Source organism: Prionailurus viverrinus, chromosome F2 (genome assembly GCF_022837055.1).
Source record: "Prionailurus viverrinus isolate Anna chromosome F2, UM_Priviv_1.0, whole genome shotgun sequence".
Classification (NCBI taxonomy): Eukaryota; Metazoa; Chordata; class Mammalia; order Carnivora; family Felidae; genus Prionailurus; species Prionailurus viverrinus.
In genome coordinates, this window is record NC_062578.1 from 34,043,279 (window position 1) to 34,067,408 (window position 24,130).

A 24,130-nucleotide genomic window follows, 5' to 3' on the forward strand; every position below is an offset into this window, starting at 1 on the left:
GTCTGAAACACTTGAGACGTTGAATTTCAGTATCTCACTGGCAGCTGAAAGGTTTGGAAGTTATTTTGCTTAGAAGAAACATATGCCACATGAGCAAAATATCATGGTTTTGAAAGAAATAACATTTGTGTTTCTTCTGTTGGCAAATATTCCTCAGTGCTGAGAATACAAACTGTCAAATTGTATAAAAATCTGAACTGCTAGAATAAAAGCCAAATCAGACAAGGCAAAAAAAGGGGGGGAGGTATAATTTTTAAAAATTAAGTTAATTAAATAGGTAATTGAGCAAATGAATTCTGCTGTCAGGTAAAGAATATTTCCAGTGCATAATATACTCCAGATACTAAGGAAGAGTGCCTGCCCTCTGAATCTCAGGTACGTTAAGAATCACTTGAGTGCCTAATTGCAAACCCATCGTCTCATCAGCTCCCAGAGCAATCAATTCATAGCCCACCGTGGCTGCCTCTTATCCTCAGGATGAAGGATGCCATTCAAGCCTTTCTTGGGACATCCCCTGCTTACTTCTCTGGCTTCATTTCTTACCTCTCCTCTCCCACTTAATGCTTCAGCAATCACCTGGCATTCAAACACATGGCCATTTACAGGACGCCTAGTATGGTCTTCTGGAAATGATGTTGGATTTTAAGATAAGTAGATCCATCTCCTAATTCAAGCCTTACTACTATCTGACTCCACCATTTAGCCCCAATGAGACTCAATTTCTTCATCTATAATAAAAGGGTATTATTGATGACTGTCCATTCCACCTTCCATAGCCATGGTAAACATCACTAATAAAGTTCTCTTTTCCATCAAGCTGAGATGGAGTCTTAGTATCCTTCTCTACAGTTTTCTGAGCAGCTATTTCCAAATGACTACAACCGGCTAAGGTAAACTTAGAAGTAGGTGGTGGTTAATGTTCTTTTCAGCTGTGTTAAATAATTCTAGATTTTTTAGATAACTGAAATTCTTCTGTTGTATCAGAATATCTGTATTAACATTGAATTTTGTATTGCTTTAGAGAGTAACACTCAAGGCTATATCATATAAATACCTTATGTTAAGGTCTAATAAGATAATTTAATATACATTTATCATAAAGTCACAATAAACTCAATTAACATTGTAAAAGCTAGATATGCATATTCAAATTTTAATCTGATTTGAGGTTTCATTTAATTTCAGATGTGAAAATTCATCTCCAGACCACTGATTATGGCAACTTCTTGGCTAATCAAACAAATCCTCTTACTGTTTCCAAAATTGACACGGAGATGAGGAAAAAGCTGTGCAGAGAATTTGAATATTTCCGGAATCATTCCCTGGAACCTCTGAGCACATTTTTTACATACATGACGTAAGTGGTAGCAGGAAGCCTTATTTTTTTTTTATTTTTTTTTTAACGTTTATTTATTTTTGAGATGGGAGAGACAGCATGAACGGGGAGGGTCAGAGAGAGAGGGAGGCACAGAATCTGAAACAGGCTCCAGGCTCTGAGCTGTCAGCACAGAGCCTGACGTGGGGCTCAAACTCAGGGACCTCGAGATCATGACCTGAGCCACCCAGGCGCCCCAGGAAGCCCTATTAATCCCCATTGTGATTGTGCAAACGACCCTCAACAGTTATAGGTGGGGAACTAGGCTGGCATGAGGCTTAAAACCTTTTCTCATTTGTAAGTTTGAAAAAATTCAAATTTTAGCAACTGATAAGCTCACAGAGCCACATATTCACTGTTAGAAAACAGATTTATTTATAGACATGATGATGTAAATGGTGGTGGCCCCCACATGAAGCAGTATTTTCAGGGGCACCTGCTTGGCTCGGCCAGTAGAGCATGTGACTCCTGAACTTAGGGTCATGAGTTCAAGCCCCACGTTGGGTGTAAAGCTTAGTTTAAAAAAAAAAAAAGGCAGTGTTTTCAGTTTTCATTTTAAAAAATGGTAAGTGGTGCTGATGTTGAAGGATTGTGGCTGCTGGCACTGAAGGTAAATATATATGACATTTTTGGATCACTTGTCAGGGTGGAGCTGAAATATCACAAATTGATGTTAAGGCCACATCTACCCTTTTCTGATTCCCCTTGCAACAGCAAAAGTAGCTCCCATCATAGTTATATGTATTTTATTTCTATCATTTTCCATCACCAGTAGCTCCAATCTTTCATTGTGAAGGCCTTTCATTCTAAAAAAAGTCTGAATTTCCACACAATAATAAATTGTACTCTTATTAACCAGTTAATAAATTATAGACAGTGCTCCAAACTTTGGGCCTCTCCAGTTTTTCTAACTGACAAGCTGGGAACAAACATCCGCAATAGATGAGCTGTTTATCATGTGTGTACAATTTCATTGTAATATACAAAACTGTGAATACTAGACTGGGCCCTAGACTGGTTTACAAATGTATAAAATAAAAATGTTCCTCTATTTCACATCTCCCCTTCTTCCCTTCTCAGTTCCTTTCCCCCAAAGTAAACACTTCTCTATTTCTTATGTATTTTCTAGAAAAATATTTACATCTGAGTATGTTTATTGGTACACACTCAACCCACCCCACTTCCACATTTCAAATTTATGCAAACGAATCACATTCCTTCTGCACTTTGTTTCCCACCTAATATTTCTCAGAAATACCCTTGTCAACACCATTCTCTTTAAATAACTGCCTAGAAATTCACGTTTGGTATGTATCATGACCCAATTTACATCTATTAACAGAGAATAATTTTTTTCCATTGTAAAAAGTTTTGTGATTAGCTTATTACTGTGTCAGTCTGGAATTTATTTTTAAGCTAAATTTTTAGCAGTGGAAGTAGTGAATCAAAGAAATGTTCTTTTTTTTAATTTTGGTAAATTTTGCTAAGTTGTGCTCAACAAAAGTAGTACCAATTTGCACTCCCAAAACAGTGCATGAGAAGACCTGTGGACTGACACCATTACCAACATTGAATATTATCTTTTCAGTTTTTGCCCATCCAATAGGTTACAAATTATATTTTCTGTTTTTGTTTTAATTTGTGCTTATTAGCAAAATTGAAGATCATTTTGTATTTATTAGTCATATGGGTTTTCTACCTGACCAAATCCTTTGTCCATTTTTTTTTATTGGCGTAGCCAGCAGTTTTTGTTGATATGTAAGGGCTCTTTATAAATTAAGAAAGTTAGCACTTCATAATATATGTTGCAAAATTATTTTCTCAGGGTGAAGTAATTTTAACTTGGATAGCTTTCTTCCCTATAGAAACACTGAATATTTTTAATTAGCTATAATCATCAATCCTTTGATTTGTTGACTTCTGATTGTTGTATCCTGCTTAGAAAGTCTTTCTCCACTCCAAATTCATAGGTAAATTTACCTGTCTTTCATTTCATTCATTCATTGTTGTTGATGTTTCTTTTTTTTTCTTTTTAGATATTTCATTTTTTTACATTTAAAACCTTGGTTCAGGGGTGCCTGGGTGGCTCAGTCGGTTAAGCATCTGACTTCAGCTCAGGTCATCATCTTGCAGTGTGTGAGTTCAAGCCCCACATCTAGCTCTGTGCTGACAGTTCAGAGCCTGGAGCCTGCTTCAGATTCTGTGTCTCCTTCTCTCTCTGCTCCTCCCCTGCTTGCACTCTGTCTCTCCTTCTCTTCCAAAAATAAATAAACATTAAATAAATAAATAACCTTGGTTCATGTAGAATTTACTTTATTGTAGGGAACAAGACGAGGGATCCAGCTCAAATTGTTTTTAACCCAATAGCTGTCCAGCTGTTCCTATACCATGTCTATAAATAAGCAAGTAGAAGAAATGAGCATGGTTTGAGGCAAGAAGTAATCGCTGATATACCTGAGACTTGTGGTTAGTGCCAATACACCTTGTTTGTGCAATTAGACTTCCTATCACTGCTGTAGGTTAGGATTTTATTTATAGGCGAGACCCCAAATGCTGATTTTTTTAAGGATCCACAAACACACAGCTAGTCAGAGATGACTATTAGGTGTGAACTTGGATCTGACTCAGTGCAAAGCCCAAGCACTTTCTTTGGTTCTTGGAAGCCTTCCCAGAGGGTCTGACATTGCTGCTGAACCTGGAAATGGAGTAGAATTTGGGGATGAGGAAGAAGGCTGAACATCTGGGGTTGAAGCATGTAGATGGGAGGGGCACTGCATGTATGTTGAATCACAGGTCAGTTTGGGCAGGAGTAGGCTGTGCCAAAAGGGGAGGAAAGAATGGGGAAGGGAGGTTAGAAAAGTAAGTTCCAGACAGAGTATGCACACTCTTCAGTGGCAGGCTAAGGAAATAGGGCTTTATCACAGAAGAGAGTATTTTTCAATCTGCAAGACTGAAAGAGAGTATTCTTTTAACTGCAAGATTCTTCCTTAAAAAAAAAAAATATCTGAAGCGGCACCTGGCTGGCTCAGTCTGTAGAGCATGTGACTCTCCATCACGGGGACGTGAGTTTGAGACCCACGTTGGGTGTGGAGCCTACTTAAGAAAAAAATAAAATAAAATATTTTTTAAATAAGAAAAATATGAAGCAGAAAATCAAAATGTAAAAGAGACAAAAGAAGAAGCCAAGTTTGTTCATAGGATTCTTACCTCCTTGCAAGGGTTGAGGTGAAGTACAAAGTGCATGGGCTTGGACTGAATCAGGTCCAGGTTCATATCTAATCTTCAGTGGCTGCCTGATAGAGAAGCTTTTTTCCAAGCAGTGATGCCTCCTGCAAAAATGTCTGGCAAGGGTAGTTATGGAGACACCATCAAAGATTCCTCGGCACAAAGACAAGATGGCCCTATCTGTGTGGAAGTAGAAATGGCAGTCAAAATACTAGACAATATTTATGGAATGTTACATATGCCAGGGCTCTGTTAAATGCTTTATAAACATTGTCTCCTTTAAACCTGACAAATCTTAGTTCTTATCATCACCATTTTAAGGATGAGGAAACTAAAATTTAAGTTCAGTAGTTTGCCTGGGTCACAGATCAAGTGGCGGAGTTATACTTTAAAATAAATGTTGGCAGTAGGCTTTGCAAACGTATTTTGCTCAGATTTTAGATGAATCGAGAAAATCTGACCCATGATAATGACAGAGGACAGTCCAATTTTAATGGAGTCAGAAAGCTGCCAGGTTGAGAGACAGAGCTCACGTGACAGAAACTTGCTCAAAATATATTAGAAAGTGCTCTAGCCCTAAGAGTGACTCTGAGTCACTTGGTCAATGTTTCCTCTTATGTGATGACTCCATGATTTAGTGCTTCCTAATTATAGAATCTTAAACCTGGACAAGGCCTTAACGTTAATTAAGCAAGCATGTTTATTTCACAAGAAACATGTTGATCTAGTTAAAATGTACTCTGTTTCTAATACAAAATTACTTAAAATTCCAAGTATTTCTAGTCATTAACAATGTTTAAAAACTATATATAAGAATATAGGTGGTCACAAAGCCCTGCATAGACTATTAATGCAAACTGAAAGTGGAGAGGTAGTTTGGGTACTATCAGTATTGTTAGTGGTGTTAGTAATGGACATGTTTTAATTTATCTACTCTCTTGGCTATAAGTTCTTTTTTTTAAAGTTTTTATTTATTTATTTTGAGAGAGAGATACGGAGGGGGGGGGGGGGAAGGGCAGAGAGAGAAGGAGAGAGAGAATCCCAAGCAGGCTGTCCGCGCGGAGCCTGAAGCAGGGCTCAAACCTACAAATCACAAGATAATGACCAGAGCCGAAATCCAGAGTCAGACGCTCAATGGATTGAACCCCTTGGCTATAAGTTCATTAAATTAGTTCTTTTAGTATCTCTATCTGTACTTCCTAGTATGTAATGGGCACTGAATATTTGTGGAATCAATATATAATTCCGTATTTAGCAGCACCTTACACAGAGCTATAAAATACTTCTAGACAACTCAGGATTTTATATTTTATATAGCACTTGAATATTGGTTATTTGCTGGCCAGTATGTTAGGGATAAAAACCAGGTGTCATGCCTGAAGATACATTTTTGTATGACCAGGTGAGTGTTTAAAGTACTTTTTAAAAATATATTTAGTCAAGGCTTGCATTCTTTAATTAGCCACAGTCTCTAATACTCCCCTATCGCCTTATCATCCTCTGATCTGTCTTGTGTCTTCTCAATCTCATTCCATGATTCGTCCCACCGCATCATGTGAGTTGCCAGGCTAGGCAGCATCCAACTGCTCTGTGCAGAATCTAGAGATGTGTTACCATAACAAGAGGTGTACATATGAAAAAGAGTACTAAAAAAAAAAAAAGAGAGAGAGAGAGAGAGAGTCCTAAAACTACTTTTCTTATTTCTCTTCTAGAATGTTTTGTGAAGTCAGGTGTCTAACTAGCACCCATGAACTTCCATAAGATAATTACTTCCTATTCTATGAGGAAATGTCCAGGCCATCCTTATGGAAATATTAAGTCAACCCTAATAGAGACAGTCTAAATTTAAGTTGTTTTAATAAATACAATCCAAGCACGGCACATTTGTGTGATATAATTACTGTATATGTGAAACTTACTTTGAAAATCTGGAATGGATATTTTTAAATACTTAATAGCAGGAAGATCTGGGGGTTTTGTATACTATAATTATACACAGTTTTGTGAAACAAAAGAATGAATCCATAGGGTTTTAATGAAGAGACTATTTAATATAGGACTGGATTGTTTTATTTTTCTTCCCTCCTACTCAACGCTTTCTGGCAGCATTTCAACTTCTCATCCCTTTTGAGATTAGCCATCTCTTAAAAATAATCTTTCTGTATTCAAAATATTCCACCTCAGGGGATATAAATTTTCTGAATATAGGATGACCAAGGAAATATGGTCTTAAGTACTTGGACTCATATTAGCCAAGAACTAACTATAAGTTAAGGACCACACACTGATGAAATCTTTAAGGATTTCTTATAAAGGCAATTCAAAGTTCTTAACTATCCTGATGATGTATTATAAATCTTTTACAGGCTTTGCCCTGCACTATACATTAGGAGGCTGTATACGTTGGTTTGCCCCAAGCGGTTTCTCAGGATGCAGATTTTTTACTGCTAAAACCAGGAAAGTCCTCAGCCAACCAGATGAATTGGTTGCACCATCACTCGTTAGTCACAAAATCAGTAACATAATTCTGGGTCACTCACATTTTTACATTCTAATGGAGCAAGCTGATGTGTTCACAAATGATGAAAAAATAAGACAGAATTAAGCAACAGCTGTAATAGAGGCTTATGCATTCAACTGGAGGAGGCTAAAGGATGGAATAACTAACTTTGATTTTATTTTATTTTTTTTCAACGTTTATTTATTTTTGGGACAGAGAGAGACAGAGCATGAACGGGGGAGAGGCAGAGAGAGAGGGAGACACAGAATCGGAAACAGGCTCCAGGCTCCGAGCCATCAGCCCAGAGCCTGACGCGTGGCTCGAACTCACGGACCGCGAGATCGTGACCTGGCTGAAGTCGGACGCTTAACCGACTGCACCACCCAGGCGCCCCCTAACTTTGATTTTAAAAGATTTTGCAGCGAAAATAGAATTTGAACAAAATTTTAAAAGGGCATTAAGTTGAAAAAATAACTAGTGAGGCATTAGAAGATTTTGTATGTGGAAATAACTAGTCATCTCAGATGTGGCTGGAGTCTAGATAAGGGCTGGGAAAAGAGAGTAAAGAGCCTGGCCAGATTAAGGGCTTTGACTCTAAGTCTCTATGAGTAAAAGTCAATAAAGGAAGGCTTTTCAGAAAGGGTTCCACTATTGGCATGCTTCCTACATGCTGCTGACTGTACCCCTCACCAAACGGTCACCACCTTGTAAGGTGGGGCGTATTCTGCTGAGAAGCCATGTGGAAGACCAGTTGAACACTTACGGCGTCTTTGCCTAAGGCAATGTGACGTGGCTTTAGTTTCTCCTCTAATCAATGGTAAAGTATCTGTTCTTACTGTGTGTGCAGTGTTTGTTCAATAATGGCAAACATTATTGTTATAATAGTGTTATAATAGTGTTATAATAACACTCCTGTTATTATGCCTATTTCCTGGGGCATCCTTAAAGGATCTTGTAACTAGCTAGTAAATACAGAAGCTAAGGTATGAAATCAGGTCACTCTCGATAGCATTCCAAAGGTGTTATTTTCTCTTTTTTGTTTGTTTGTTTGTTTTTACTTTTCAGCTCTTAAACTGCCCTGAAAAGTGAGGGGACTGATCTGATGTATATTTTAGGAAGATGATTCTGTTGGTATTGTGAAAGGTGCATTGAAGGGATAGGACTTGAAACAGAGAAAACAGAGACATATTTTAAAAGTTTATGCTGGAAATAGAGATGGTGAGGAGGGAACAGGGGTTGAACACATTTGGGAGCTAGACGTAACAGAATTTAGCATCTTGATTTATGATAAGAAAGAGAAATTCCTGGAAATTCTAAGCTAAGGAAAAAAGAATTTGCAAGTAAGATAAAGGATTTCGGCTTTACTTTTAATCAAAAAGAATAGGAAGCCCACTGTAAATTAGAGAAAATTATATAAATAAAACACCCTTAATCTCATCATCATTTGGCATTATTTTCATATTTTTTTCTATACATTTTAAAAGAACTAGAATCACTCTGTAGATATAAGTTTGAATCTTAATTTTTCTATGTATAGTATCAGCATTTTTTTTTCTATGTCAAAAAATTTTCTTAGCATTTTTAAATGACTAAATAGCTTTCCATCTGGTCATGAACATTTTAGAAGTGCTGAGTTTTGTGTCTTCCTTACATCAAAGTCCACAAAGTATTTAATTTGTTAAATCTTGATTTCAGTAATCACCTTCCCAATAATATCATGAGATTGACCTTTTGACACCACTATGCATTTGTGATTCTGAATCTCTGGCCAGAAAAGTCCTTCTGAAATCTTAAGAACTGCAACAACTTAACGATTTTATATCCAGGGATTCCATGTGGATGTTCAATGGCAAGAAAGTATGTGGCAAAAATGTCTCAACTGTAGCTGCTGATAAGGCTTCCAGCATTTAAACTCTCAAGCACTTTGAGAATTGAAAAACCCTGGTGCTATTCTGCAATAGCAATGCTGGATCTGTCTATAACTGAATGACACTCACTTAGTCAGCATAACATGTACTAAGTGACTGCTGTGAGTGAAGGCCTATGCTAGGTTCTAAAATTAGAGATGAATTGAATATAATCTTGTTCTCTAAACCAGTGGAAGAGTTGCTTAAGGTGCAGATTCCAAGACCCTGCTTATAAAAATTATGTTTTATTAGGCCCTGGAATGTGGTCTGTGAATCTGCACTTTTAATAAGCCCTCCAGGTGACCCTGATGCAGGTGAGAAATTCTTGTAACTAGTCGGTAGACTCTAACCTGAGTCTACAATAGAGCAGTTATGGAACCTTGAAAAAAAGTTACTTACTCATTCAAAGACTTGGTTTCCTCATCTAGAATAGTAATAATTATATACAATATAGAATTGCAAGTGTAATTTGAAAACAGGACCAGCTATGTATTTTGCAAGGCCTAGTGCAAATGAAAATACAGGGCCCTTGTTAAAAAAATTTTTAGTAATTTCAAGAGAGCAGTAGCAGAGAATTAAACCAAGCGTGGCCCTGTATGACTATATAGGTCCCACGCCCATGAAACTGGATGAATGAAAAAATATATACATATTCAATATAAACATATGCACGTACCCAAAAAATGCAGCTAATTTTTTGCATTAGGGTGTAATATTCACCGGTGAAAGCGAGAAAAGACTGCATAATGAAGGTGATGCCAAAGCTGAAGACTTGAAGGACGAGAGCCTGTTTGTACACGGATGTGGCTGGGAGGAGGCAAAGTGCAGCCGCAGAAACACAATACATAAAACCACTAGTAATGTTGGGCTGCCGATGGCAAGTGACGTCAGCAAAATTAGTGTCTGAGGTTTAAGGATGTTAAGATATTGGATGTAAAAGAGCTTAGGATGCCATCCCTACGACACTTCTCTTTGAGTGGGAAACAAATCAGGGCCAAAAGAGACGTGTTTTTTCCTTCGCTCTTCGTCGACATTCTGGGTAGGGTAGCAACCAACCACCAGGGGCCATGACTGATCCCAGTAAACTGCTTTCCAAAGTCTTGCTCTTTCCCCAACATTTGTTGAGTAGCAGAGGTTTGAGCCTGTCTCATAACCTGGAAAGACTGAAATCCACCCTGGTACTGATCCAGATATCCATTGCAGTCCTTGTATTTTACTTTTTCGTGTTTATTTTATTTTTTTAATTGAAAAAGAAGCCTGTGCCTATGTTTTTTTTAAAGAATTTTTTATTACATTTTATTTAGTGCTCCCTACAAGGCAGCACTTTTATAATTACTTTACATGTATTAAATTCATTTAATTCTCATGACAACCATATGGGTGGCACTAATATTATCCATGTTTTAGAAATAAGGAAACCAAGATTAAGTAGAGACTATATTTCTGAATATATTTCCCAAAGCCCAGAGGTTTTGGTTTATTTTTTTTTACTTTTAAAAAAAAATTATTATTTGTTTTAGATTTTACTTTTAGGTGATCTCTACACCCAATGTGAGGCTCAAACTTTCAACCCTAAAATCAAGAGTTGTATGCTCTACCGACTGAGCCAGCCAGCCAGGCACGCCAACCTTCATAGGTTTGATGCATAATTTCTTCTATATGAAAAAGTTTTATGTATATACATGTTTATATGTAAACAAACAAATATAAATATGCATAGTTGGTTTTATTGTTTGCTTTAGAACAGTGAAATTATATACATTACCTATAAGTTATCTTTTACATAATCTAGTCAGAATTTTCTTTTTTTCAAAATTTTTTTCATTTTTTAGTTTATTTTAGAGAGAGAATGAGTGGAGTAGAGGGGCAGAGGGAGAGAGACAGAATCGTATGCAGGCTCCATGCTCAGCTCTAACACTGGGCTTGATCCCACAACCCTGGGATCATGGCCTGAGGTGAAACCAAGACTCAGATGCTCGACCAACTGAGCCACTCATGTGCCCTGAGAATTTTCTGCATAAGCACATAAGTTCTATCTTATTTAAAAAATATTTTGTATCTCACTGTGTTACATCTACCATTATTTATTTAACTATTCCCCTTTCATCCATCTACGTTGTTTCATTTCTTTGCTTTCTCAAATAATGTCTCAACAGGCATCATTGTACATATATCTTTGCTTTCCCATGCCAGAATTTCTTTAGCATGAATTCCTAGAAGTGAAATTACTTTTTCAATAGATATGCAGGTCCTAGATTTTGATAGATATTAGCAGATTGCTCTCATACTCCAACAGCATATGAAAGTTTTGTTCCTTTCCTAGTCTCTCAGATCTTTTTTTTTTCTTTTCTCATCAGAAGATATAATATGCTCCAACATCTTCTGTGACTGGTTTGTTGAATATAAGAAGGATGAGATCCACCTGTTAACTGTTCTTGACCAAATGAACAGGCTATGATAGATACAACTTGTTTAACCTCTCTAACTGACAAGAAGCATCACTCCACTGGTGTTTTCCTGTTAATTACCATAGTATTTACAAGCATGGCTAAAGAAGGGGTGACATAGAATAATCTCTCTAATATTATAAATCTCCTCAATGGAAAAGTATTGAAAAAGCAAGGAATAGGCAACTATGACCCTAGAAAGGCAGCTCAGGGTAAGATACCAGGTAGTCAATTAAGTCCTTCACCTTTGTTTACCCAGTGACTGACAGAGTTAATGTACTTGAATGAACATAAAGAAAAACTTATTCATTGATTGAAAAAAATCATCATCGTGTCTGTATTCTGTACAAGTATGGTTCAGGCTTCTTGGAGGCCACAAAAAATGTACTGAACAAACTCCTATAACTAATAAAGATTGGTAAGAATTATCTGTAAATAGCTGTATTTGAAATAAATATGTAAAATGACTTATCCAAAAGCACACAATTGAATAGGGGCAGAATTAGCACTGGAATCCAGTTCTTATGTCCTCAGATATGCAACAAATATTTGTGAACGAATGAGCTAACTATTCTTTATGTTCACCATTGATACTGCCAATATATATTGAAAATTAATTTCACCACAAGATAAATATAAATACAAACATTTAGAGAGAGAATCAAAATAGCTAGAGAATGGAGAATAATAGGAACATGGGCACTGATGTAGAAAAGGACAAAAAAGTTTGAAGAATTTTTAAATCCTCACAGATGGGTTAGACCAAGATTGTAGAGAAGTACCAGAGAAAAGAGTCTTCTAAAGATTCCAGAGCTACCAAGAGTTTGGGAAATGCGTAGTGATCAGCAGTCTTGTTCTAAAATATGCTATTATAGGCAGTGCTGACTTCTGAGCAATTTTTTACTATTTTATTTTGCTAGAAGGAAAAATTAGTGTGACAGCAAAATTAATTGCTTTTTAAAATTATTTTAATTTTCACTTCTTCTATTTAAAAAAGGGAAACTTTAGGGGAAGTAAGATTATGTTACCCAAAAGAAGTCAAATTTCAAGAAGGGTCAGATGTTTATGGGGATATTCTAAATCTCAACATTCTCTTTAGCAAGTCAGACTAAATAGCAGAACTGCCCTATGTGAGGATATGGAGTTAGCACTGGATTAAATGAATCTGGAGTAAAAGAGATGTTTCCCAATGTGATCAAGGAAAACTTCCATTTGAAAATTAATACATTGGGGGGCGCCTGGGGGGCTCAGTTGGTTGAGCGTCTGACTTCGGCTCAGGTCATGATCTCACGGTTCGTGAGTTCCAACCCCACATCGGGCTCTGTGCTGACAGCTCAGAGCCTGGAGCCTGCTTCAGATTCTGTGTCTCCCACTCTCTCTCTGCCCCTCCCCTGCTCGTGCTCTGTCTCTCTGTCTCTCAAAAATAAATAAACATTTGGGGCGCCTGGGTGGCGCAGTCGGTTAAGCGTCCAACTTCAGCCAGGTCACGATCTCGCGGTCTGTGAGTTTGAGCCCCGCATCGGGCTCTGGGCTGATGGCTCGGAGCCTGGAGCCTGTTTCCGATTCTGTGTCTCCCTCTCTCTGCCCCTCCCTCGTTCATGCTCTGTCTCTCTCTGTCCCAAAAATAAATAAACGTTAAAAAAAATTTAAAAAAATAAATAAATAAATAAATAAATAAATAAATAAATAAACATTTAAAAAAATTAATACATTGGAAAATACTTCCAATAAGGCCCTATTGTCCATGTCACAATAAATATTGTCAGGCCTCTTAGCGGTGGATCAGCACATTTCATTGAGGAATTGCACTGAGGAATGAAATAACTTACGGTACACCAAGTGTATTTCAGACATCACCCAATCCTGTCTACGGACAATTACTCTTGATTATGCATTTCATGTCCCTGTCCCTGTATTCTTTGTAGGTACCAGTGTGACCTAGCAAACATCACAGTTCTGGTCACCTAAGCAGAACTGTCATCAAGAATGTTGTATCAAGTGTTGCAGATGGAAAGATACTGATTCAACCTCTTGGTAGAAAGGAATGTATGGCAATCAAGTCCTGATATCAGGATGTGGCTCTTACGATCAAGTCACAATGCTTTTAGATAATGAAACTGTTGTAATCACCACGTGCACCAAGTTACTTACTATCCAAATGCACCCAAATGGAGAAGTTCAGACAGAGCCCTGAAGATTCTCCAGCTAACAAAGGGATTCAGGCCTTTTTACATATAAAAGCAGTTGTCATTCATGACAGCTAGTTAATCAGAATTGTTTTCAGATTAATGATTACATTCCCAAAGAGATAAACATTAAACTGTTTGAAGTTCCAGTACCTTATAGGAAACATTGTGAAATAATGACCATGCAAGGATCATTCTAGGGTTACAATATGCAGAACAGGATGGTAACAAGTTTTATAAAACAGGTATAAATCAGATTTAATGTTTAATAAGTATCCCAGCAAAAAACATAATTTATGGTCTGGTGGATGTTCCAGTCTTCTAAATGACTACCTCTCAGTTGTTGTCTTTACACCGTAAAGGGGTTAATAAAGTCTGAGAAAATTTTGACAAGGTTCTATTGGCTAGAACTCAATGTGAAACTACAGAAATGTAGAAATCTCAGACCATAAAAGAGTTTAAACATTGCAAATTTTTATACCAAAGATGATGTGGCTTATAATTTTCTGCTCCCCTTCCTCCAAAGTCTGGTTTATAGGAAATTATCTTCCTCTAAGAGTGTATGACTTTGCCTTCCTTTATCTGAGGCACTCTACTAGTGCTTTCATTTGTGTTACTAATACTAATGCCAACCATTCAAAGTTGAATAAATATTTCCATTTTAAGACTGAGAAAATGGAGCTCTTGTTAAACTGGTTTTTAAGTGACAGAGTTAGGTTCAGAATTAGGTTTCTTTGTTTCAAAGCCCGGGCTCTTCTACTGGGACAATTTAAGATTTACAAAATGTCATATGGATGATTTGATTAGTCTACACAGTGACTATTTGAAGACAGTGATATTCTACCTTCCCCACACCTTGATGCTAAGCTTCTTAAAAAGGATAGTCTAGGGGCGCCTGGGTGGCGCAGTCGGTTAAGCGCCGGACTTCAGCCAGGTCACGATCTCGCGGTCCGTGAGTTCGAGCCCCGCGTCGGGCTCTGGGCTGATGGCTCGGAGCCTGGAGCCTGTTTCCGATTCTGTGTCTCCCTCTCTCTCTGCCCCTCCCCCGTTCATGCTCTGTCTCTCTCTGTCCCAAAAATAAATAAATGTTGAAAAAAAAAATTAAAAAAAAAAAAAAGGATAGTCTAGAGTCCTCTATTTTCTCACTTGTTTACTCAAACCACTTCAGTCTTGTTGTCTATGCCACAGGGCCACCCAAACCATTCTAGCTGCTAGGTCCAGTAGGATATATTTTCAGCCTTTCATAACTTGCCCTGGTATTCAGTTGTTGATGTCCATGTCCCCTGCATTCTGTGATGACACTTTCTTTTCGTGCTCCTTTTCCCATTTTGGCCCTTCCTCAGTCTTCCTTGCAAAGTTTTCTTACTGCCCCTTAAGAGTTTTCTTTTGCAGGGTGGGGGAGGGTGGGGTTCTGTTCTATTCACTTTTCTAAAATGCACACTTTCTTTTTAATGATATTAGTCACATTCATAGCTGGAGAAGTAATCAGAAGCCAAGTAATAAAGAGCCTTGTGTACAATAATGAGAAATTTGTTCTTTATTCTAAAGGCAAAAATGGGGCGCCTGGGTGGCGCAGTCGGTTAAGCGTCCGACTTCAGCCAGGTCACGATCTCGCGGTCCGTGAGTTCGAGCCCCGGGTCAGGCTCTGGGCTGATGGCTCGGAGCCTGGAGCCTGTTTCCGATTCTGTGTCTCCCTCTCTCTCTGCCCCTCCCCCGTTCATGCTCTGTCTCTCTCTGTCCCAAAAATAAATTAAAATGTTGAAAAAAAATTAAAAAATAATAATAATAATAAAAAAATAAAGGCAAAAGGAAGCCATTGACAGATTTTTAGGAATGAAAGTAGTGATGTTGCTGATAGTAATTACAGAAGAAAGAGAAACATTAGGGGCATTCAGGTTTTGAGATAATATGACTGTGATGTCTATGAGAAGACCAGTCAGTCATAGCCACAAAAAGGAAGTGAAAGAATATAGATCTGAGGCTGAGCAGAGGTTTTGACTAGAGCTGAAGAATAATTCCTCTAACTCGCCAAATTATGGCTCTACATTATCTGACCATTCAGCAACTGTTATGACAGCCCAGAATTTGGTAGTTAGCATATAAGAAATATATTTTAATTAGCTTCAAGACCCTTAAATAAGTTTGGGAACAAAAAGAGGAAAAATAAGGGTGCTTTGCTGGATCAGTCAGAGAAGCATGCAATTCTTGGTCTCAGGGTCATGAGTTCTAGCCCCACCTCGGGCATAGAGATTACTAAAAAAAAAAAAAAAAAAAAAAGAGAGAGAGAGATAAACTTTAAAGAGAGAGAGAAAAAATAGCACTAAGACCAAAAGGAAATGTGAAAATATCATTTGCCTTTAGCTGTTTTTTCTGAATCTAATACAGAGTCAGAGGTTTGGTTTTGGGGTACCAACTCTGCCTCTTTCTAGCAGTGTGACCTTGGACAAGATATTTAAATAAAGTGGTGGTAGTGATGGTCCTTTCAGCATTGACTCATTGATTAGTGCGGCTTGAGTGAGAACATGCATGCACCGTCTGACACACAGTAAAAGCCTCCAAGAGGGCAGGTATTTTAAAAATTATAATTTTTACAACCTAAAATTTTTGAAATTAAGTCGTTCACTCTATCACAATTTTCGGTGACATCATGGTTTTCGTAGGTGCCAATATCAGAGTTATAGAATAAAATATTTAGGAGGGGGCTAAAATGAGGATGTTTGTCTAGACTACTAGTAGAAGAAAAGTTAACCCAACTCATCCTGGCTCTGTCACTACTTATGAACACAACTATCTAAAACATGAGAACATTGAACTAGGTGAACATCCAAGTGTCTTTAAGCTCAGAAATTACTCAAGCAATATCAGCAGTGATTTTATTCCCTACCACTATATCACTGTATGCATGGCCCTGAAGGTCTATAAAGATTAGAGTCTGGAGAATATAAACTGTTTCTAGGCATGCCATTCCCCCTGCCACCCCAGAGAGCCAATGATAGTTATATACCAGCATATGTGTGATGGGGATGAGGGAGGGGACAGGAAAGAAGTCCTCTCCTTTCTGCCCCCTGCCATGGACCAAGTCCTGTGTTCTGTCTTCATTTCCTGAACAACTAGGAAAACTGTGCTACTGTTCCATCTTAGAAACAAGACCATTTAAATAATGAGTTGAAATAAAACCAATCTCTATAGCCCTGCTCTTTGCAATATAGGGCTTAGACTATTAGCAAAAAAAAAAAAAAAAAAAAAAAAAAATTAAATTAAATTTTTAGATTTTTTTTAAGCAAACTACCCCCAGTGTGAGGCTCCAATTCATGACTCTGATACTACAGTCATGCTCTACCAACTAAGCCAACCAGACATCCCTAAAAGCAAGTAAGTTTAACTCAATACACACATGAGCACACCTACTGCACAGGCAAAGGCTTGAGTGTTACATGTCGCCTAAATCCTTACAGCACTGACATTGGTTGCCTGTCAACGTTGGTCTAATAGTCCTCTGCAAGTTGGGAATGTTAGCAGCTCATATGCTTTTACATTACAGAGGTGCTGTGGGGAACAATTAAATGTCTGGAGCCTGCTAAGGGTTATTAAGTGCTAGCAATTCCCCTCTCAGGTAATAGTTTTTGAGCCATAAAAGGACAGTTAAATAAGCACTTCCATTTTAATATCATTTTCAAGAGATAAAAAGGAGTCTAAAATTCTATAATGTCTAAATTTAGTACTGCTGTTTGGGAGGCAAAGAAACTTTAGAGTCATGTGCCTTTTATAAAGGGATAATTGCCTGCTTCTAAACTTCTTCAGATAGAATTTTTATTGGGGTAAACTGTCAAAGCTTCACAATGAAGGAGATTCTCTTCCAGCGGGAAATGCACTCTTGCACAGGAAGTCTTGTGACCACTGCAGCCACGTTCCAGGGACAGTGCTTCTAAGAGACTTGGCTAATTTTTATTCATTTACTTTTCAAGCCTGAATTGTGGCAGGGGTTAGTCCCGTCACTGTCAAACCTGGAGAACCTCAGCTCCTAAGTTGGCTGCCCCTTCGCTCTCCTGATTCAAAACCTCACCCTCTCGGCTCCCTTCTTCCTTTCACCACTGGACCATGTTCTTTTCTCTCCCATCTTAAAAAAACAAAAACCAAAATCCAAAGCCTCTTGGCCCCTGGGTTTCCATTGAACTGTCTTCCCCTTTTAAGGTCAATTTGTTGTTTGAAATCTTTTCTTTTTAAACCTTTTTACTTCCCACTCACTTTAAACACACGTGATCACATTTCTGCCACCTTCTCCTGTGTCCCTTCCACCAATAAACTCCACTGGAAGTTTTTTCACTGTGTTGCCAGATAACCACTTAGTTGCTGCATCTTATGGACACTTCAATGTCTACCTTGACTTTCTTGTGGCCTTTGATGCTCTGACCACTTCTTCCTAGGACTTGTAGAATTCTCTTTGCTGGTTTTCCCCCTCCTATTTGGTCATTCTTTCTGAGATTCCATCGAGGTCCTCAAATGTTGAGTTTCTCCAGGGTTCTCAGGGCAGAACACTATATGCACTCTAGGATGTGATCCCAACCATACCCAAGACTTATGTTTCCACTGTTAAACTACCCTCCACCCCCACAAACCCCCCTCAAATGTCTGCTCCCAGCTGTCTTCAGGACTCATATTTCTGAAGCTTACTTAGCATCTCCTCTTGGATATCTCCCGGGCATCTAAACTCATTCTGTCCAAAGCATCTGCTCCCACAACAACCTACTCTTCCTCCAATGCTCTCATCTCAATAAATGACTCCACCATCTTGTAAACCTAGAAACCTATGTGTCATTCTTGACTATCCTTGACTGCTAAACACAGCATAATATAAAGGCTAAGAGAAAGATCCCAGAAGCAGACTGCTTTTGAGTTCCTCAGCTCTTTCATTTGTTAGCTGTGTCATCATGAGTGAGATTTTTACCTTCCTTGGCCCCTCTGGCTCCTCATCTGTAAAATGGAGATAATCACAGTACACCTTGTTATCATGACAGTGTTGTTATCATGATTAAATGATGTAACTTTTGTAAAGCACCTCACTATCTGTTTGTTTACCCTTCTCTGTTTTAATCATTATTCTACATAAATCATAACACCCCCTTCTGCTTGAAGGCATTCAGTATCTTCCATCGCCCCCCACACCCAGATTCTTCATTTTGTCTGTCAAAACCTTGCTTGTTCAGCCACAGCCCCACCTCCAGTGCCCAGCTCCAGGCAGAGAACTCCTTGTATTCTCTTCTCTGGGGCTTTTCACATACACTTCCTTCTGCTTTGAAGTGCTCTTTTCCTTAATTCCTAGCCACTGTTGCCTGGATAGCTCCTACTTGTTTTGCAAGTTTCAGCTTGAATAGCATTCCCTAGAAGTCCCATCCCAGGCTGTTTTGGTGCCCAGCTCTGAATCCCCTCACTACACTATAATTTGCCTAGCATCTGTGCTTGGTTACAATTTACTGTAATGGATTCTTTGTCCAGTTCCTCCCTCCAACTATATTCTCTGTGAAGTAAGGGGACTATGTTTCTTTTACTTCTCAACCTCATTGCTTGGAATATCTTGGGTGCTGAGCACATGATTGAACAAGCATATGCATCCAGAATATCCTGGGCAGAGCTTATATTTAGCCATGTAACCATATAAAATATGAACCTATGGGCTCTTGGGGATCTAGGGAGAAAATGGCTAGAAAGTTCACTACATGGTCTCATAGGAGGAAAAGAATACAGAATATTTTAATTTTTAAATAAATAAACAAACATTAAATATTTTAATATTAAATTTAATAAAAAAATTTTAATTTTGGATCAATGATGGGCTTTTTTTTAAACAGGCAGGAAATTGACTTTTTTTGAGAGAGAGAGAGAGAGAGAGAGAGAAAGAGAGGATCTTAAACAAGCTCCACACCCAACATGGATCCCAAGGTGGGGCTCAGTCTCTTGCCTGTGATATCATGACCTGAGCCAAAATCAAGACCACTGGCCACTTAACTGACTGAGCCACCCAGGCACCCCTCAATGATGGGCTTTACTACAGATTTAGTCAGTTTTTAAGATAGAGTGAAATGCTCCAGGTCTGTGTTCCTCAACTTTTTAAGACCATAGCCCACTCTGAGAAACCACACAATTTCACACTCACCCTCATACCACGTTCACCAATTACAATGTAGGGGTCATTTTCTGCAAATTTCCACCAGCCTAGGTTTTATTTAGCTTTAGTTAGTTATTACAACATTGATTTTCAAACTATGATATCCCAGAGAGTCAGATATTTTACCCCATTCATATCTCCCAAACCCCAAAGTTCAAAATAAGAGACTCCTATATTTCCTTAATGAAAAAGTATATGCCTGAACTATATTTTTGTTTATTTATTATTTTTTTTTATATTTTTATTTTTTTACTGGTGGTATGCTTCTTATTCTCATGCAATTGATTTCTTTCTTCTAAACCAGGTGCAGTTACATGATAGACAATGTGATTCTATTGATGAACGGTGCATTGCAAAAAAAATCTGTGAAAGAAATTCTGGTGAAGTGCCACCCACTGGGCCGTTTCACAGAAATGGAAGCAGTCAACATTGCTGAGACACCTTCGGACCTCTTCAATGCTGTTCTGGTTGAAACACCATTAGGTACAAATGCATAAGCAGTTGTATAGCTGCGTGTGCACATCATCATAGTCAGTAAAAAATGCACATTCAATTCATCGTTTTCTCCATGAATATAATATCATACTATACAGATTCATAGACATGGAAGGGACATTAAGGAATCATCTAGTTCAGCTCCCTCATTTTTCAGATGGCAACAAATGAAAGTAACCTTCCTAGAGTCACATAAGATCCATTTGTAGTCCAGTAGGAGCTGGGGCTACCTCTCGACCTCCACATCTTTGTACTTTGTACCAGATCATAGTAAATAAATGATAGAACTTGTCATTTTTCAAAAAATTAATTTTCTAACTGGGTTCTATATGATTAATTCCTTATCCTTTCCTTTTAAATTTCTGTCTAAATAAGGCTGTGTACATTTTGTTTAGAAAGTTTAGGAATGCCATTTTTCTGAGACGCTCAGGGGTGCCTGTCAAATGACCTGAAGCAATGAGGAAACAAATGCTAATTTCATTATAATGTAGCACTGATAATAGTTCTAGCATTCAAAATGCTAATGGGATAATTTTATATACTTTATTGTCAGGAAACCTGGATAGTAGCAGTTCATAGCAATTCACTGTAGATCATTTGTCAAAATAGTTGCTGTTGAAAACAGAAATTTTAAAAAGAAAAAAAATGGTGTCATTAAATGTGTGGTGCTAAGGGAGTGTGAAAGAAAGAGGGTAAGCCTATAATCATGGATGTTTGATTCCAGGCTCTGTCTGGTCCCAACATGGTGACTTGGGGCAATTCAGTGCATCTCAGTTTCCTCATTTTAAAAACAATAATGGGGCGCCTGGGTGGCTCAGTCGGTTAAGCGTCCGACTTCGGCTCAGGTCATGATCTCACGGTTCATGAGTTCGAGCCCCGCGTCAGGCTCTGTGCTGACAGCTCAGAGGCTGGAGCCCATTTCAGATTCTGTGTCTTCCTCTCTCTCTGTCCCTCCCCTGTTCATGCTCTGTCTCTCTGTCTCAAAAATAAATAAACGTTAAAAAAATTAAAAAAAATAAAATAAAAACAATAGTATCTTAGTATAACAGAGTTTTGAAAACTAAATATGACACAGTTTTAGCACAGCTCAATCCTTAGCATATAGTGAGGTTGGAAGTGATAAATATTACGATTAGATGAGGGGTAGGGGCACTTCAAAAAGTAAGGCATAAAGTGAACAGGTCCAAGGTGTTGTGAGGATCAAATACATGCAATGTTTAGTGAACAGCTTGCACAGAGTAAATGCTAAATAACTAATCACTCTCACTGTCACCATTACTGGTAGCTTTATCCAGTCTGTGGATTGCCACTCCACAGTGTCCTGGTCAGGAATGAGCACAGGATGGTATGTGCAGGAAATCTTTCCATAGTTGATAATCATGCTTTTGATGAATTTATTTTGTGTGATCATTTCCACTTTCAGCTCCATTCTTTCAAGACTGCATGTCTGAAAATACCCTAGATGAACTGAATATTGAATTACTGCGCAATAAACTGTACAAGGTAAGTGTCTCCCAAAATATTATGGTTTTCTTTTTTACATAATACATCTTAACCAGAGTTCTTTATCAAAAGTTACTTTGCCCATTAGCCAACTTCTGCAATTATGAAGCTATACATGGTTGGAATACAGCTTTTACAGTCTTGGTCTTTTGGTTAAATACATACACGTCAGCTTCCCCTGAAGCAGCAAGATTCTTGAGAGGAAGTAATGCGCCCATCTTTCTCTGTATTCCTAGCTCCTTGCCTGGTGTGCCTAGAGCATAAAAGGTAGCACCTGGATGGGTGAATGGTAGGTGGGTGGATAGATGAGCAAGATGAACCATATCCATTTTAAAACAACCAGCATATAGGGGTGCCTGGCTGGCTCAGTCAATAGAGCATGCAACTCTTGATCTCAGGGTTGTAGGTTCGAGCCCCATATTGGATGTAGAGACTACTTAAAAATAAAATCTTTAGGGGTGCCTCGGTGGCTCAGTCAGTTAAGTGACCGACTTCGGGTCAGGTCATGATCTCACAGTTCGTGAGTTCAAACCTCACGTCGGACTCTGTGCTGACAGCTCTGAGCCTGGAAACTACTTTGGATTCTGTGTCTCCCTCTCTCTGTACCCCACCCCCACTCATGCTCTGTCTCTCTGTCAAAAATAAATAAAGATTAAGAAAAACTTAAAAAAATAAAATCTTTTTAAAAATTTAAAAAAAAAACCACAAAACCCAGCATACACAGTGAGCCTTGTGTCATGTAGCATCCATCTCTATCCTTAATCCTATTATAGAGTCTTTGAGTTTCACAGTTAACCTGTCCATTTACTGACAGTGTGCAGCATACGAAGATGACCAACTCGTGGACACTACAACATAGGTACCACCTTGCATGATCTGGCCAGCTATCTGCCTATGCTGCCACCATTTGAGTAGCTCTATGTCATATGCACTGAGCAAACTCTGTCCATTTACACTCATACAACAATAGCATCTTTGGACATACACTCTCACAGAGTAACTGAAGGAATATATACTGTCATGCCATTTACATAACTGGTTATGCTAAAACATAAGGTCCTTTCAAAAGCATTGTGTTGCAGGCAATTTTCCTCTTTATAAAGAAACTTATGGACTTAGAGCAGCCATCTTTGAGATATAGCTAACAGAAGGCACTGTTTTAAGTAAATTATAGGCATTAATTCACTTAATCCACACAGCAAAACTATGTGCTATCCCCATTCCTCGGATGAGAAAACTGAGACATGGAGAGGTAAGATTTACTTGGCAGAAGTCAGTTAAATGGTAAGTAATTGAGTTGGGATTCAAACACAGTCAGTCTAACTGTACAGCCCAGACTCTGCCTTTCCAACGTGTCTCCCATGTTCAAAGCCATCCCAAACGTGTCTCCTGAGCACCAAGAGAGATTAAATGTCGGCACAGGACCAAATCTAGAATTATTTGTTGAGCTCATAAAAGAGTTTGGCACTCTTATTAGAGTACCAAACATTAATCATGTGAAATAAACCCAAGAACCATGCAAAAAAAAGTGCTTGTTAAGGAATCATAAGGTATGATAAGTACAATTTTGTTCTTTTTTAAAGCTGTGCAACATACTTCATTGTGAAAGTTTGTACCAAATTTTTAATAAAATATCGCCCTATGGGACAAGTAATTCAACCTCCATTAAAGTATTTAATAAGCCATGAAAAGCTGATCTACAAATTTCCAAAGGAAAATATCTTCATTTTATTGTTTTATGATCTTTCTTCTTTTTAAGTCTTACCTCGAGGCATTCTATAAATTCTGTAAGAATCATGGTGATGTCACAGCAGAAATCATGTGTCCCATTCTTGAGGTAAGAAAGTCCTTGAATTTCTTTATGCCAAATAATATGCTTACACACTCTTCACTTGCATAGTCCTACTTATCTTTCTTTATCTTAGAAGCTCCTTTATATAAAAATAAAATAAACAAAATATTTTATCATATATATATCATTTGATGCTTTCAGTTAAGAATGGTATTTTGCAAGTTTTCTACATTGAAAAGTTATTTTGGAATTAGAAAAGAAAAATGCTTACAAAATTTGGTCATGATTCATTTTTATGTGGTATGAATAGATTATAATTAGTTAAAAATTTGGTATACTATTAACAATTGATGAAATATGAGTACTTGTAATAATCACTCAACTTCCCTCCAATGAGGGAACACTGGGCATCTGGGAATTCTCACAACTTGGAACCAAAGTCCACTCTGGGCCTTGTTCCTTATATAAATCCTAAAATAAAGGAAACTCAAACAACCCTCGGGCATTCCAGCTCTGGTTAGGAAGACTTTTGGGGTT

General features: G+C 38.0%; 1 protein-coding gene across 3 annotated transcripts in view; it reads left to right on the forward strand.

Moving 5' to 3' along the window:
- ATP6V0D2 (ATPase H+ transporting V0 subunit d2) overlaps nucleotides 1–24,130 on the forward strand; it is a 44,389-nt gene that overhangs the window by 10,781 nt on the left and 9,478 nt on the right. For all 3 annotated transcript variants that reach the window (XM_047842517.1, XM_047842518.1, XM_047842519.1), the window contains exons 2-5: nucleotides 1,186–1,357; nucleotides 20,108–20,286; nucleotides 21,722–21,801; nucleotides 23,561–23,638. In XM_047842517.1, coding sequence (XP_047698473.1) covers nucleotides 1,186–1,357; nucleotides 20,108–20,286; nucleotides 21,722–21,801; nucleotides 23,561–23,638 — 509 coding nt within the window. The remainder of the gene's footprint in view (nucleotides 1–1,185; nucleotides 1,358–20,107; nucleotides 20,287–21,721; nucleotides 21,802–23,560; nucleotides 23,639–24,130) is intronic.